Source organism: Camelus dromedarius, chromosome 24, assembly GCF_036321535.1.
Source record: "Camelus dromedarius isolate mCamDro1 chromosome 24, mCamDro1.pat, whole genome shotgun sequence".
NCBI classification, from domain to species: domain Eukaryota; kingdom Metazoa; phylum Chordata; class Mammalia; order Artiodactyla; family Camelidae; genus Camelus; species Camelus dromedarius.
The window spans coordinates 27,137,605-27,153,724 of record NC_087459.1 but is presented as its reverse complement, the minus strand read 5'-3'; the positions used below and the strand labels follow the sequence as shown (position 1 = coordinate 27,153,724).

Sequence of the window (16,120 nt, the reverse complement as noted above, 5' to 3'; positions counted from 1 at the left end):
ATTGACACAACATTGTAAACTGACAATACATTAATTAGAAAGAAAAGAAAAGAAAAAAGAAAAGAAAAGAAAGAAAAGAAAAGAAAAGAAAAGGATCTAGGGTTGATGGTGGTAGTTGGGAAATCAGAATTCCAACCTTGCTCATAAGTAGAACAATTTACTGTTTCTATGAGGCCTAATGCTAACTCTTTCCTAGGACACTGAAGCCAATGTTTCCTACTAAAATGTAATATGAGACAAATTTTATAAAGTTAATAGGCACACTTATCCATACCTTCTAAGAGTAAAATTATATCTAAAAATAAAAGATAAAAGGTCATTAAACCAAAGGTGATCACAGCTAAAGCAGTTAATGCGATCACAAAGTGGAAAAACCTAGCTCTCTGCCTAAAAGCAGAATAGACACAAAGGAAGATTTAATAGTTATGTTTACAAATTTTTAGTCTTTAATAAAAATGAAAACCCTAAATATTTCTATTCCCAAGCAGACTAAAAGGCATTTCCAATGCTATCATATAATATAGAAAGTTACAAGGAAAAAATAAAATTCTAAACCTTAAAGTAAACAAATACACTCTTAGCAAAAAATCAAGTCTGCTTTTAAAGCAATGAGCTTATACATCCAAGAAATCAAAGTCATATAAAATAATCTTAATGGATAATCACTAACCTACAGGTGTCACTATATCTAATATTTTCTTAACATTGAAAAAGAAAAAGAGCAGCCAGATGAATGCTCACATTACCATAGGTTCTGTCCTTGTTTGGGTATGGTGGTCTCTACAGCAATTTCTGTTGCTGGTCCATGTTGTGCGTTCATGCTTACATTTTTGCCTAGGTTTGCTTTCTTACCTAAGAAAAATTTATACATGAGGTTGAACATAGTAAAGACTCAATTCCTAGTTTCAAACCTAGGCAGTACACACTGCCAAATTCAACAACTAATAACATAGATGCTGCCTATTAAATATATCCACGTGTATAATAGATGCTCATTTCTCTTAAACATCTGACATCTTACAGCACATTATCTGAGATAGTTGCTCACTATACAGCTGAACAGTGGTACAGGTCAAAGTTTAAGAGTATCACAAGTTAAAATGGAGAGAGATGACTAAATAACTTAGAGCAAATAAATAATCTGCTCCTTGTACATGTTTCAGCACAAAGGCAACTGTGGTGAGGTACACACAACTGAAATATATAAACTACTACAAACTTACCCCTGGAAGCTTCAAATACCAAATATGATTAACTTTTTTGTAAACCAGCTCCGGTATACTAGTATACATGACATTACTATAGGTAGACCTTAAGCCAATATTTGAGGCCTTACCTAATTCTACAACTGGCTCTCTCCCCTACTCCCATTCTCTCCCCTCTAACCTGCAGCATCTTCACTGCAATACTAACACATAACCTTGTTTAGTCTTTACAGTAGGGTAATTCTGAAGAGATGCTGCCAGGCTGGAATTAGAAAACATGAAGCTATAACATCTACCAAGATGCTCTAGAAGTGAACAGACGGGGATACCAATCTTCTCTCGGGAGCCCAGTTTCTAAAGATAGCCATTAAGCTTTTGCAACACATTATAAAACCATAGTCCCTCATCTGATTGGCATCTTTCAAGTCTGAAGATCATGACTTCACATTTACTACCCTCAAACCTTACTACCCTCACCTGGGTACTTACAAAGTCTATCAGAACTAGGCCTTTCTACTAAGTGCTACAATCTAACACATAGTATAATTCAACATGAAAATACCTTAACTTTGAAATTTTGGTCTATATATTAACTTCCTTAACAGTTTTGTGAGTTTGAAGTTTGGATTATGAGTTTGTCTAAAATGAAAGAAGTCTACTCTCTGAGAAGCCATTTTCATTAGGTTATAGAAAGTAGAGCTGGAAGGAAGCTTATGGATCATCTAACCCAGTGGTTCTCAAAAGAAAGCCATTTTGCCTCCTAGGGGACATCTGTCAATAGGTGGAGACATTTGGTTGTCACTAATGGCATCTAGTGGGTACAGGTCAGGGAAGCTGCTAAATAACCTACAAAGCACAGGACAACCCTATACATAAACACATACATACATATATATATACACGCACACACACATATACATTTTTTCTAAATATATATTTATATATATGTATATATATTTAGAAATGTACATTTTTCATTTATTTTACACACTGAACATACTCATGTTCCAGAACCCAAATCAAGAAAAAGAACATTATCAGTGCCCCTTATGACTCTTCTCAATGACTTATTTATGTTTGGTGTCTGCTGTGTTTCTCCTCACTAGAATTTTAGTGAACTGACATTCAGGATCCAAAACAAGACTTTATATATCTTGTTTGCTATCTTGTATCATAGCACTTGAAAAACTGGCTGGCACATAAGAGATGCTCCATAAATATTCAATAAATCAATTTTTTAAATGGAGGAAAAAGACCTTCGTGTCCATCTTACCATGTTCCAGCCCTTGAAGTAACTACAAAGAGATTTCCAAGGAACAAAGTTTGAAAACTACTTGTATAAAATCGAATACCCAAATATCTTAATATCCAAATTCTTTATTTTTTCACATTATGCCTGGGACAAAGTTGGTAATCAAATGTTAGTTTCCTTCCTTTTTCTATGCCTTTCACATCTTCCCACCCCACTCAAATAAATCTACCTAAGAAGGTGAAAGAAACTGAGCAAATGAAAAAAGTGACAGAGGAAAGACAGTCTTAATACAGACCCTACTTGAGCAGGGTAAAATAACGAAGGTATACATACTACGAGGACAGTAATCCTCATCAGGAGAGTCTGCATGGTCTTTTCGGTGATGGTTAAATCGATAGTCGATGCTGTCATGTACCCAGCCTTTTTCAATGAACAAACCTGGAACTTCATCTGAGAAGAGCCAGTATCTACAAATCACAACCACACGTTAGTTAATAAGATGATAATGAACACAGAATGACTTCACTGTTGAGGAAGATGATTAGAGAGTATCACTGAACATCCAGCAGATACAAAGTCTAAAGTAAAGCACAGAACACTAAAATTTTTGGAATTTGAGATTCATTTAATGATATCTGTAATTTCTATAACTTCCAATATTTCTCTACTTTAGGTTCTACACAAAGTATGCATTTAAAATATCTTACCATTTTTAAAGACCTCTATTTGGATTACATTTCTCCTTTCACTGTAACTTAAGCTTCATATCTGTGGTATTTTCAAGAACAGGGTCATGTCTTACCTAACTTCGTACTCTAGCATGTGGCACAGTAAGTATTTAAGTTAGTGTGTGATGAGCACTTCTGTTTCCAACATCCACAAACAGGGAAGCTTGTCTAGTCTTAGTACTAACTAGTAACCACCATATAATAGCCCTAAAAGATGACAAAAATTAAATTTAATAACTTACCTATTATGGTTTCTATCTGTACCGATTGGAGTCCTACGCATGACTAGCTTTGCCTTGGCAATCCCTTCCTGGAAAGCCTTCTCAGCAGCTGCCTTGTGCTTTCGTATTCGTTCTTCTTCAGCTTCGCGTTCTAGTTTCACTGTTAAAGACAGAAAGAAGCAACTAAATTTTTTTCTAGTAAATCTCATTCTTACAAATTTAAGTAACATATAGAGTGAAAAGTGCCTGGTACAAAGTAAATTTTCATCAAATCTAAGTTTCCTTCTAATTCTAATCTGTTATAAGAAATGATATGTAAGGCAGCAATTCCTATCTGGTCCTCCTGTTCTTTGAATTTTGGTGATGTCTCAGCCAGCAACTCAGTGCAAAATCTTTTCTCTCCAAAATTTAACTGATTAATTTTAATAATTAAGTTAATTTTATTTTTACTGAAAATATCAAATCTAACCTTAAAACAGTCCTTAAATGGAATTAACTGAAACATTTTCTGACAGGACCAGTCACAAGATCCTCAAAATGATCAGCATGAATAAAACGAGAACAGCTATTTCAAAATAAAACATATTTCAGTCCTAAGAAATTTACAAAAAAGAATTGTGAAAGCAAGAGCAGGGAAGCATCTGCAGATGATAACAATAACTGCCTACTGAATATTATTTTTTGAGTTATTCAGTAACCTACTACTATTAATGATGGGGGAAAAAGTTTTAACCAGTTTATCTCTTATCATTCGTTATATAGGTTTATTCTATCCAGATAGAAATTTCCCTCAACGGAAAGAGCCCAGGAACCTTGCCTTTTAAGTTTTTCCACAACTGTCACAAATTTTGATATTGTAAGTACAAGCTATTCACTATGCCAGAATTTTTACCACTGATTCTCTACTGATGACAACACCTACAATGTAGCAATAGCAAGAACACCTACAATGTAGCAAGAATCTGGAAAATGCATCAGTCTAAAGATGTTACTGAAAAAATAAGACAAATCTCGTTTTTAAAAATTTTGTGTCTGTTATCTTAATAAATAGTTCTCTAGCCTGAATGGAGCTGTATGTTTGCAATGGTGATTACAGTAGAAATTAGTAGAAAGGTAAATGATAAAAAGAATAATGGCCAAGTCACAATAAAGGAAAAGCTCCTCCTGCAGCCACAAACAAACCAACAAAAAACAATCCAGGGCAAGTTATCAAAAAAGACCAAATTTAGTTCTAGGTTACAGCACTGAACCAAAAGACCTGAGCTGAGGGAGGATATAGCTCAGTGGTAGAGTGCAGTTTTAGCATGCATTAGGTCCAGAGTTCAATCCCCAGTACCTCCATTAAGTAAACAAATAAATAAATCTAATTATCCCTCCACCCCACCAAAAATAAAGAAAAAAAAAAAAAAAAAGACCTGAGCTCTCTAATTCAAATACTGATCTCAGCAAAAATTAATATTCTTTGTCATTTGTTTCTCTATATTAATAATTGACTTATTTCTGGATTCTCAATTCCATTCAAGACACTGTGGTACTGGTGTAAAGAGAGACATATCCAGAAATAAGTCAATGAGTCAAATTAACTCAAAATGAATCAAAGACCTAAATGTAAGAGCTAAAACCCGAAGACTTTTGGAGGAATACACAGGAGTAAATCTTCATGACCTTGGATCGGGCAAGAGATTCTGTTTTGTTTGTTTCAGTGAAGTAGTTAGGTTTATTTATTCATTTTTAATGGAGGTACTGAGGATTGAACCCTGGACCTAGTACACGCGAAGCATGCACTCTGCACTTCAGTTATACCCTCCCTCCCCTCTCCTCCCCCGGCAACAGATTCTTAGACATGACTTCCTTCACTCACTAGAATGGCTATAATCAAAGCGTCATATGATAACAAGTGTTTGCGAAGATGAAGACAAGTGGAGAAATCAGAACTCTCATACACTACTGGCAGGAATTTAAAACTGTGCAGTCACTGTGAAAAACAGTTTATTACTTTCCTCAATTAAACAGTTACCATATGACCCAGATATTCCATTCTTATGTATATATACCAAAAAGAAGTGAAAATATACGTGCACACAAAAACTTGTACACCAACACCAACGCTTAAAGCAGCACCATTCTTAATATCCAAAAAAGATGAAACAAACCAAACGTCCATCAGCCAATAATGGATAAACAAAATGTTGTATGTCCAAACAATGGAGTATTAGTCAGCCATAAAAAGGAAGTACTGCAATATGCTATAACATGAACCTTGAAAACATGGTAAGTGAAAGAAGCCAGTCACCAAAGACTACATACTTATTATATGACTCCACTGATGTGATATATCAGAACAGGCAAATATATAGACAGAAGTGAACTGGTGACAGCTTAGGGCTGGGGAGGATGGGTGGGCGGATGGGGTGATAATAGCTAAAGGGCCTGGGGTTTCTTTCTTTCCTTTTTTTTGGGGGGGGATCATTAGGTTGGTTTGTTTGTTTATTTTTAATGGAGGTACTGAGGGCTGAAATCAGGACTTCATGCATGCTAGGCATGCACTCTATCACTGAGTTATACCCTCTGCTGCTCTGGGGTTTCTTTTTGAGGTGATGGAAATGTTCTAAAATAGGCTGCACATATCTGTGAATACATTTTTTAAAAAACATTGAAGTGTACATTATACACAGATGAATTGTACAGTATGTGGATTATTTCTTGATAAAGCTTTTTTTTTAAGTTCAGACAATGGTGTTATCAAAGCCCAATATTTATATGTTCTTGTATCTTAATAAGGCAAAGATTAGTATCTGAGTTGGCATCTATGCTGAGGGCTTCAAATACCTTGTTATTCAACTGTTGTAATCTTAAGCATATGAGGAAACTGAGGCTTGGATAAGCAATTTACTCAAAGAACTATGGCTAAGTTAGAGGTAGGGTATGAACTCAGGTCAGCCCATTCCCAAGTCATATGGTACTTCCACTATGCCTATTTGTGGATTTGGTCCTTTATTAGAGCCAGGAAAGATGACAACATCACATTAATCCAAGTCAAACTATCATTAACTGTAGAATGCCAGGTTGAAAACTCCTACTAGAATGTTACATACCTAGAAGAGTTTGGATTATTACATACGGAAATAACTAAACAGTTCTGACAAATGAAGACACTATCATTACTTTAGTAATTTCCTTCCTTCTATCTTCTAACGGTCTTCCCCTTTTCTCTCAATGCAAGATTTTACCTTTCATTTCTCTCTCCTGAATTTCCCGCTCCTTCTTAGCCTGAATGGCAAGCAGCCGTCTGCTCTTCACAGCACTAATCATGTCTTCAGCTTCCATATCGACTTGGGGCTCAAACTTCACAACTTCTTTCTTCCTATCAGCTTTGCCTAACCCATTCTCCGGATCTTTTCCATTTTCTTTATTTCTGGCTTCCATTTCTTTCCGTTTCTGTTTCTCTGCTCTCTTCTTATCATTTTCCTCCTTCAATACAGCAAGCCGTTCCTTCCATAACTCTGCAGACATCTGCTGCCTGGTTTCCATGTGGTCTTGCACTGAGTAAGTCATGAGAATCCGGTGGCAGAGTGCTGTCAAGATCTGTAGTTTCTCTTCTGATGTTAGTTCAAAAAATTCAGAGGTCTCTAGCTTTTCTAGGAACTCATCTTGTACCTCATTGTCCTCAAATGATGCTGAATCTTTATTGTCATCTGTGTCAGAGCCCTCACTCTCTTCCTGAACGTCAGATTTGCGCAAGCAGAGCCGCACCAGCTCTGAAACAGAATGTAGAGTCAGAGGGATTTCCGACAGCTTCATTCCCAATTCACCGTAGTCTTCTGCTATTTCATCTTGTAGTAAGGTCTGTAAGAGGATGACCAACACTCTATTCAGGTATAAAAAGCCACCCTTTTCTGCACTCAAGGCTTCCATAAGGGACACAGCAGTAATAGGATACTGAGCATCTGGTAAGAGTAGCCCAGAATAACAGCTCAAGAACTCCACCACCATGGCCACATCCCCAAAGAGTGTGTTGGGCAGTCCTTCAGGGGTATCCACCAATCTAAATGCTGGAAGGTTTTTGCCAGTTAACTCTTGGTCCTCGTATCGCTTCTGTTTTTCTAGTTTCTCAAGCATTTCTTTCTCTCGCCGCTCCTTGGCTTTCTCCTTCAACTTTTCTTTAAGCTCCTCTCGTTTCTTTTTCAAATACTCCTTGCGCTGCTCTTCAGACATAGAAGCCCACCTCTTTTTGTGCTCTAGAAGCTCAAAGCGTTTTTGAACAATACTTCGTAATTCTTCTGGGAGACGAGCTCTGTCTTCGCTAGAGAGGAGGCGAGCTGTTTTGGAGATCACACAGGACAGGGCGCTCTTCTTGTCCTCCCTGTCTTTGTTTTCTTTGTAGTAGGCAATAAGGTGGAGGGCAGCAGGGGGCAGATGTTTATGAGGTTTACTAGACGATCTAGGTGTCCCCCCAGAATTCCGTGGGGCTCGGGTCATCTTCTGAGTGCCTTTGGCCATATCCAACAAAGTCATTTGCTTCATTTTGGTTTTAGGAGTCTTCAAGCCCTTTTTGGGAGATTTGGAATTCCCTGTGGATTTCTGTCCATTCAGGATACCTTTGCTTCTGCCCTTTGCTTTCAAAGGCTTGTCAGTATGCTTTCCCGATTTCTTGCCAGGTGGGCCTTTCTTAGGAATGTGGAAGTTAGCATGTAGCTTGTTGGGTGACATCATCTTCATCACTTCTTCCAGATGCTCTTCTGGAGATCTGGAATTCTTTGAGTTCTTCACTTTGAGTGGTGAGCCATTCAAAGATTTCTTCAAGTGTACATGACACCATAACTTAGGATTTAGCGGAGAACTGAGAGAAGAGTTGTCTGTCTTGGATTTCTTTGAGGGCTTCCTATCTGGAGATCCAGTATTCTTCCTCTTAGTAGAAGGGTTGAGAGTCATGTACTAGAATTTAATAACAGGAGCAAAATTAATTTAAAAAACTAATTTAAAAAGTAGTATTAAGCATCTTAAAAGTCTTCTTCCCCATCTATTCAGGAAAAGCTAAATATTCATTTCTCTTCACAGACATGTCCCAGAAAAAACAAAGACACGAATGTTAGCTAATGTTTTAGCCATATAAACACAAAATTCTCTTGATACTTAGAATTAAAAACTATACTCCAATATTAGGCATTTTTGCTATGCAACTAGTTTCCTGTTTGTATACATATTAATAGTTCGTAAATACTTTAAAGAAATCTGTGAACTCCTTCCCCAGAAACATATAAAAATTACGCACACAACTTTAGAGTTCATCCCTGGGTCTGGAGATTAATGATTCCCGATCTACCTAATGGCAACATCTGAGGAATTTTGAAAGCATTGCTCTTGAGACAGGATTGGATTTTTATCCTTTAAACCTTTGTTACAACTGGGGCTATTCTATGCTTAAGTATAAAGTATATCATTTAAGTATTTTTGTCTAAATTCAGAAGCATATTTTCTTATTAAGAGTATCAGTAAGTATACTAACAACAAGAAGAACACTGCTCGCAAATAAGGAGCCCTCCTGACCCTGGCTTCCAGTTTCCTCAACCTCCTCTACGTCTTTCCCCCATACCTAGAGAATGCACTCCCATGAGTCCATTATTAACAGTAAGCCCTGTAAATTCTCAATTTTATGCAATTCTCTCTTTGATCATCCCCTCACATCTTTCAAATCCACTCCCTCTAGTACCCCAACTCTGTAATCCTTCAATCTCAGCAGGACCTAAATCAATTAATTCTATCACATTTCCACCAATCTCACTTCCCTGTCCTTCTTTACCCAGATTAAATTCCATAGTCAACCATTATAATCAATCTTGCATAAATCTATGGTCCCCTTGTCTCTCTTGCTCTGTTATCTAGTCACTCCTGGCCTGCATGTTCAGCTTAAACATGACTAAAATAAAGGATACAATGAAAGTATGTGGTCTTACTTTAAATTCATCATCAGGTACCTCAAATGGATCCTGAATGCCACTTAGTAATCACAACATATTCCCTTAGTCCATTTACCATCTCACTCTTAGATACACATCTTCTCCTGTCTCTTAAAACTTTCACCTTATCTCCATCACACAGAATTAGTTAATAATTAGTTAATAGGTTAGAACCCAGTCAACCTGTCATGATACCATAGTTTCTGTTTAAATAAATATTAAAACAAAAATGCTATTGATTTTGATGCTTTAGAAGAATATAATTACAAAGAAAAAAGTCTGGCAGCTAAAACACAAACTAAATGAAATAATAACCAAGCAATGAAAAAGTACAGTTAAACAAATATTATTGTTTCAAGTGATTAGGAGAAAGACTAGATAACCTCTATAATATTTGACTTCTGACCAAAAGCAGCTAAGCACACAGAAGGCACTCAGAGATTGCTGAGTTTAACTTCAGGTTTCTGAGTAGAAAGGACTAACTAGTCAAAAAAAAAAAAAAAAAAAAGCAGTCTGGAGGCAGTGAATAAGACAGGCCAGTGTGAGATGAGACTATAGGCAAGGAAACAGCTAAGGACTATCGAACATGAAATTAGGAGCCCCTTTAAAAAGGCAATAGGGAAACTGGTTATGGTGAAATAAATCCCAGAGATGATACAGAAGAACACCTATGCTCTTGTTAGGAGTAAACGAACAGGTGTAATAAAATTTAATAAGTTGTACTACAAAGCCAAGTAAGATTTAAACATTAAGGATATAACCATCAGAGAAACAAACTCACAGAACCTAAGCAGCATAGCACAAGAGGCAGAAACATGGTCTGCAATTAATGAGTGGGCTATGCTAAATAAATCCTTCTTCTGGCTAAGTTCTCTCTCTAACTTTAAAGGCCAATCTGCCTTTTAAGAATTATGAGCAATTGCAGGTTACTGTTCCTCTAGGTGGTTGTTTTTGTTGCCTGACCACAACTGGATGTTTTGTTCCCCGATTATCATCCTCAGTATGGGCTGACAAAGAGGTTTCATAGTTCACAGAATATAAACATTATCTGTGACTCAGAGGATACTTTCCCCAGAGCCAGAATTTCCCAGTTCTAGTTCCCAGAAATATATTTCAAAATGTTAAAGAGAATAAGCAAAAATAACTTATGTAAGATTCTATTCTTCTCATGTACAGTAACAGTACCAATACTCCAAAGAGAACAATATTTCAGAGACCCCCCCCCCCCCAACAAATCATATAGTTAAGACTCAAAACTACCCTGGCAGGAATTAAAGACAAATACGTGTCTTCCAAAAGTTAATCATCCATTTCAGCTGGTCCTGGAAAATCTTCAGAGTATAAAGACATAACAGACTGTTACTTTTTCTAATGCTCAGGATAACAGATTATTTTTAAAGTCATTCTAAAACAAAATTTAGGGGGTAGGGTATAGCTCAAATGGTAAAGGGCATGCTTAGCATGCATGAGGTCCTATGTTCAATCCCCAGGAGGTCCTAGGTTCAATCCCCAGTACCTCCTCTAAAAAGTAAATCAATAAATAAACCTAATTATCTCCCCCTCAAGCCAAAATACCCCCAAAAAGTAAAATAAAATTAATCACTAAAAAGGAGATGTGTTGAGACTGTTTCATTTTTATAATTTTAAATAGATCTTGTAATAAGGTCTATTATAATTGGGCTACTTCTTAATTTACTGATTATATTTCTTTCAATTTGAAAAGTCACTCAAATTTAACATACATTTAGCATAAATTTCTTCCACTTAGAAGCACTGTATTATGCAGAAATGATGCAAGCTGGGATGGCTTAGCCATGAGACAGTCCAGCAGCCCATTTTTTACTTATGAGGTGTGTTTTTTGCCAAACCACACCATACAATTTTTCTTCTTAAAAATGAAAGAAATTAACTCACCCAACCCCCTCCCAACAGGCCAGCTCCCCGCGTAAGCAGTCCTTCAGTAACTGGATCATCTCAGCATAGGGTATACTGGGCAGTCACAGCCAAATGGGAGCCGGCATGGCTGGACTCAGGGGGAATCTGAAAAAGTATAAAACCACTTATGTGCTAAGGGTCTCCCCTGCCCCTCATTCAGCATAAGTAATCTACTAGAGTAGTGCATAGGGAGGGAGAAAAGAATGGGCATCTGAATTAGCAGTATTACAATTTTTTGGCAAAGGCCTTTCCTAACTGCTAAATAGGAAAAAAAAATATTTATGTATGTCTCAGCAACATGAGAGGCTATAAGAAAAGTAATGTTTATAATTCCACCCTTGTTCCCTGTCACCTGGAACCACCATCAGAAAAAAGTAAATCTAATAAATAGGATTAAGATGAAGAAACTTTATTTATAGCAGCTCATTCAGATGTTAAATTTAACAGTAAGCAGCAAGAACCCTAAATCAGAAATCTTTGGCAATCTATTCTGATTCATATTTCACTCTTTTCATTCAATGTTTCAAGGCAACATTCACATACTAGGCTTGTCTCCATCTCTAGATGCCTTTATCAGCAAATCTGTGAAATGTGTTATTATAAAATATTTTAAGTGCTTTGAAAATTAATATAATTTATTTTTTAAAGTACTTCTGCTCTAGTCCCTAACTCATAAACTTCAAGCACCAAAATTTATTCAAAGAAAAATCTTAGGACTATAAATGCTTACTTGAAACATGAGTTATTAGGAGACAAAAATATCCTTAAAAATATATAGTAATTAATATCACTGGTATGAGACAAAATTAAACCACGTGCCTTCTGATATGATTCACTGAGAAGAATACAACATCAAATCTGTGGTATTCTTAACCATGAGGAAATAAACCCAAATTGAGGAGCATTATACAAAATAGCTGACTTGTAGTCTTAAAAATGTCAAGGTTTTTGAAAAACAAAGAAAACTGAGGAATCATTCCAGATTAGAGGAAACTAAAGTGCCACTAACAAGTAAATGTAATATATGGATACTGCATTGGATCCTATTAAAACCAAAACAAAATTTGCTCAGCTAATGTTATTGGGACAACTGGCAAAACTGGAGTAAAAAGTGTAGATAACTTCTTTCCATGCTGACAATGCTCTCATAAACATGGTTAAAGTTCCTAAAACCTGCCAGAAACCCCACAAAGTGACAAAATACAAGATGGGCAAGCATGCTCTGTACACCGAGGAAAAGCAACGTTATGATAGGGAGCAGAATGGTTATAATGGATAGACTAAGCCGGCTACGGAAAAACAGTAAAATTACAAATATTGTGCTGAGGCTTGAATGCATTGAGCCCACCTGCAGATCTAAGAGAATGCTGGCTATTAAAAGATGCAAGCGTTTTGAGCTGGGAAGACATAAGAGTAAGAGCCAAGTGATCCAGCTCTAAGCTTCATATTTTATTATGAAGATAAAACCTTGAGATTACGTTTACTTTAAAAAAAAAAACTATAAATCAGGTAATAGTATTGTTTTGATGTTGATTTCTTGATTTTAATAACTGTACCACAGTTATGATAGAAAATATCTTTGTCCTTTAGGAAATACATATTCAAGTATTTCTTGAGAGCATCCTGTCTTACAACCTACTCCCAATGGCTCAAAAAAAATAATGTGTGTGTATAGAGACAAAACACTAAAACAAATGTGGTAAATGTTAACATTCAAGGAATCTACTTGAAGAGCACAGAAATTCTTTACAAATACATCAGCTTTTTATATGAAATTATTTCAAAATGTTTTTTTAAATGTATTAAGAACCGTATTAAATCAATCAAAATTACTTTAGGATTCCAAATGTATAATTTCCTTGTTATATCTCCATCCAAAAGCGTCCCTACTAGGATACACAAGTCCAAAATAAGAATTCAAAACATTATGGACAGACTAACAAAACATAAGAGCTGCAATGTATTACAAGAGGGAGCTAAGATGGCTGATTTCATCTTAGATGACAGTTATTTTATCATCCAAGTTCCTTGTAAATCATTCCTCCAAGCCATTAGGCCTAAAAAGTTTTTACCCCTAAACCCAACAGTCAGTTGCATTTTTCTCCTCAATGAACAGAACTCCTTTAAGAAATGAACTAACTAGCCACGTACATATTATATACATGCTAAACATCACAGGAATAAAATGAGTATAACAGTTCTAATCTCAAGTAATTTATATTCTAGAGCTTACAAGACCACAAATTCACCGCCATCACCATACTATGCCCTACTCAGATAATACTCCAAAATTCTGCATCTCTAAATAATTTTCCTCTCTCCCACCTAAGTTCTCCCTGTTGGTCCTTGCCTAAAACTATTATTCACAACTGCTTCCTCTCTCCAGGCTTCATCTCTCTCTACTATAGTTGTACTCAGAAGCCTAGCAGAACATTAAATTCTACAAAAATCAAAGAATAAAAAATTTAATCTATTGCCTTCGGTTCCAATTTTAGTGTGTGTGCTGCCAAAGCAAGCATAAACCCGCTGCCTTTGGGACAGGCAGATCACAGGAGATCAACTTTAATTCTCAACACATCATTTTAAATTTCCTTTAGATCAGGTAACAATTCAAAGCACTATTTTATGATGTATTTATCTGTGCCTTTACTATATTATGTCCTGGCTGCGATGCCAAAAGTTCTTTAAGAAAAGTGTATTATAAAAAGGAAAAATAAACATCACTTATATGCAAAACTTAAAAGACAAACTCAGTGAAATGTCAAATAGTACTGGGGAGTAAGAAATTATTGTTTAAGGTATGCAAAGTAAATAAAAAGATAAGTGAATGCCCTAAATTTGTAGAATCACTGCCTTCTTACAGTAGTTGAATCTAAACAAGCTTGCTCTTCCTAGTCTCAATCTCAATTATTGCCAAATTTCATTAAGTTAATATTTGAAGTCCTCAGAAAATTTCAGAATAGCCAATTTCTTCAGAAATTGCTTTTCAAGATATAAAGTCCTGGAATTCCAGTCTCTGGCTCCTACAAAAAAATGAGGATCAGCTTTTTTGTTCTAATAAAACCCAAAGACCTTTTACCCATGAATAATACTCACTCTTTCATATTATTTACATATTTGAGTTACTAAACTAAAATAAAAACAGCTGTAAGATTTAAAAAAAGGAAAATATATAAGGACTCAAATGATCCAAGACTCTAAAATCCATTTAGAGGTGATTTTATGTAAGACTTACATACAGTAAGGATAGTAAGTTCCTGTTCTAACCCCCAAAAGCTGTATCACAGTCCCAAAACTCTACTGCAGTGAGACAACAATGAATTAAAATGTCCCCTCAGTAAATAAAAATATTTAAGAAAAAGTTTAGGTTTATAGTGTTCCACGGAAAATTTAGTCCTGATCTAGAAAAAGACAAGTAATTCCTAAATTTTCCTTTTTATACAAATGATAAAAATTTAAAAAGCATAATGGAAGATAATGCTTGATCATGCTGCTGTAGAATAAGAAAACACACTAATGCTGAACTATAGCTGGAGGTCTTTTCCAATGTTTGAAGAAATACAAGTATTTCTCAATATAATTCTGTTAGTGATATCAACACCAGTTCTACAGGGGGAAATGCTAGATTTTCTATTTATTTGTCATACAAAGTAATACTTATTTCAAGTCCTTTTCAAGGCTGCCAGTATATTTGATCTTATCTGACATACAAGATCAGTTTTCATTTTTAAGAATCAATTTGCAAAAATTTTTTGTATTTACACCATACCTCATTCCAAGAAAGATCTGAAGCAAAAAAGCTCATGCATGTAGTTTGTTTCTTTGTTTTAATTATGCAACCACAGTAAAAATAAATCAAATTAGTACAGGAGATATTCAATGTGGCCTCTCCCTTACCAACCCCATATCACAACCTATATGAAACAGCTATACATGAAAATTTTTGAATTCTTACCTGAAGTTAAAGAGTTCAAAATCTACTGTAAGTCTAATCCTATTGGAGCCATCAGAGAAAATAAACTCATTTAATGGTGTTCTATCCTGCTCTGTAAAAATTAACAGTGACCTTACCTTGTATGGATCAAGTAAAAAGTCATTGAACTTGCTAGGCAGAGAATATTTCTTCACTAATTCATCTTCTACCACCCAAGGTGCATTTTCACCAGTACCAGCCCGTAATGCGTTATGTCGTATAAAGTATCGAAGTATCTCCTTATTTGGTGGGCGTTCTGTACGAATCAAGCTGTCTGCTGGCACATTACTGATGATCTAGGTTAACAAATAAAAATAACTCACAACTGTGGTAAAAAACAAGTAACTAATGAGAACAAAAATTTATATTCTCTCTAGAAAAAGCAAAATTCCACCTACAAAATAGAGCTATAAACCAAATAGAAGAAAAAGTAGAATAATTTTCAGGGATAGAATGTTAATTTAAAGATACCGCTAGGCAATCTGTCAATATGTATCAAAGTCTTAAAAATGTATATATCCATTGAACCAACAGTTTCTCTTGTTAAGAATTTAAAAATAAACAGAGCCATCAACTGCTTATAAAAGGGGAGGAAACAGAAGGGAAAATTACATAAAAGTACATCAATAAGGGATTCATTTCTCAAATTAAAATATATTTATATAGTGGACACTATGCAGACGTAGGGGGAAAATTTCTCAATCAGGACAGATTCATCAGAATCATCTAGGTGTTATTAAAATGCAGATGCTTGGGCCTCACCCCAAAGTTACTGAATCAGAAGAATCTGTGCTGGTAAAGCCTAGGAATCCAAATTTTTAAAAAACTCCTCTGGTGACTCTCATATAT

At 35.6% G+C, this 16,120-nt stretch overlaps 1 protein-coding gene across 3 annotated transcripts in view; it reads right to left on the bottom strand.

The window, feature by feature from the left end:
- Nucleotides 1-16,120, bottom strand: part of BAZ1B (bromodomain adjacent to zinc finger domain 1B) — a 58,750-nt gene that overhangs the window by 20,981 nt on the left and 21,649 nt on the right. For all 3 annotated transcript variants that reach the window (XM_031432720.2, XM_031432721.2, XM_031432722.2), the window contains exons 6-10: nucleotides 15,370-15,567; nucleotides 6,637-8,341; nucleotides 3,428-3,566; nucleotides 2,791-2,924; nucleotides 747-852 (exon numbers count right to left, since the gene is read on the bottom strand). In XM_031432720.2, the coding sequence (XP_031288580.1) occupies nucleotides 747-852; nucleotides 2,791-2,924; nucleotides 3,428-3,566; nucleotides 6,637-8,341; nucleotides 15,370-15,567 (2,282 nt within the window). The remainder of the gene's footprint in view (nucleotides 1-746; nucleotides 853-2,790; nucleotides 2,925-3,427; nucleotides 3,567-6,636; nucleotides 8,342-15,369; nucleotides 15,568-16,120) is intronic.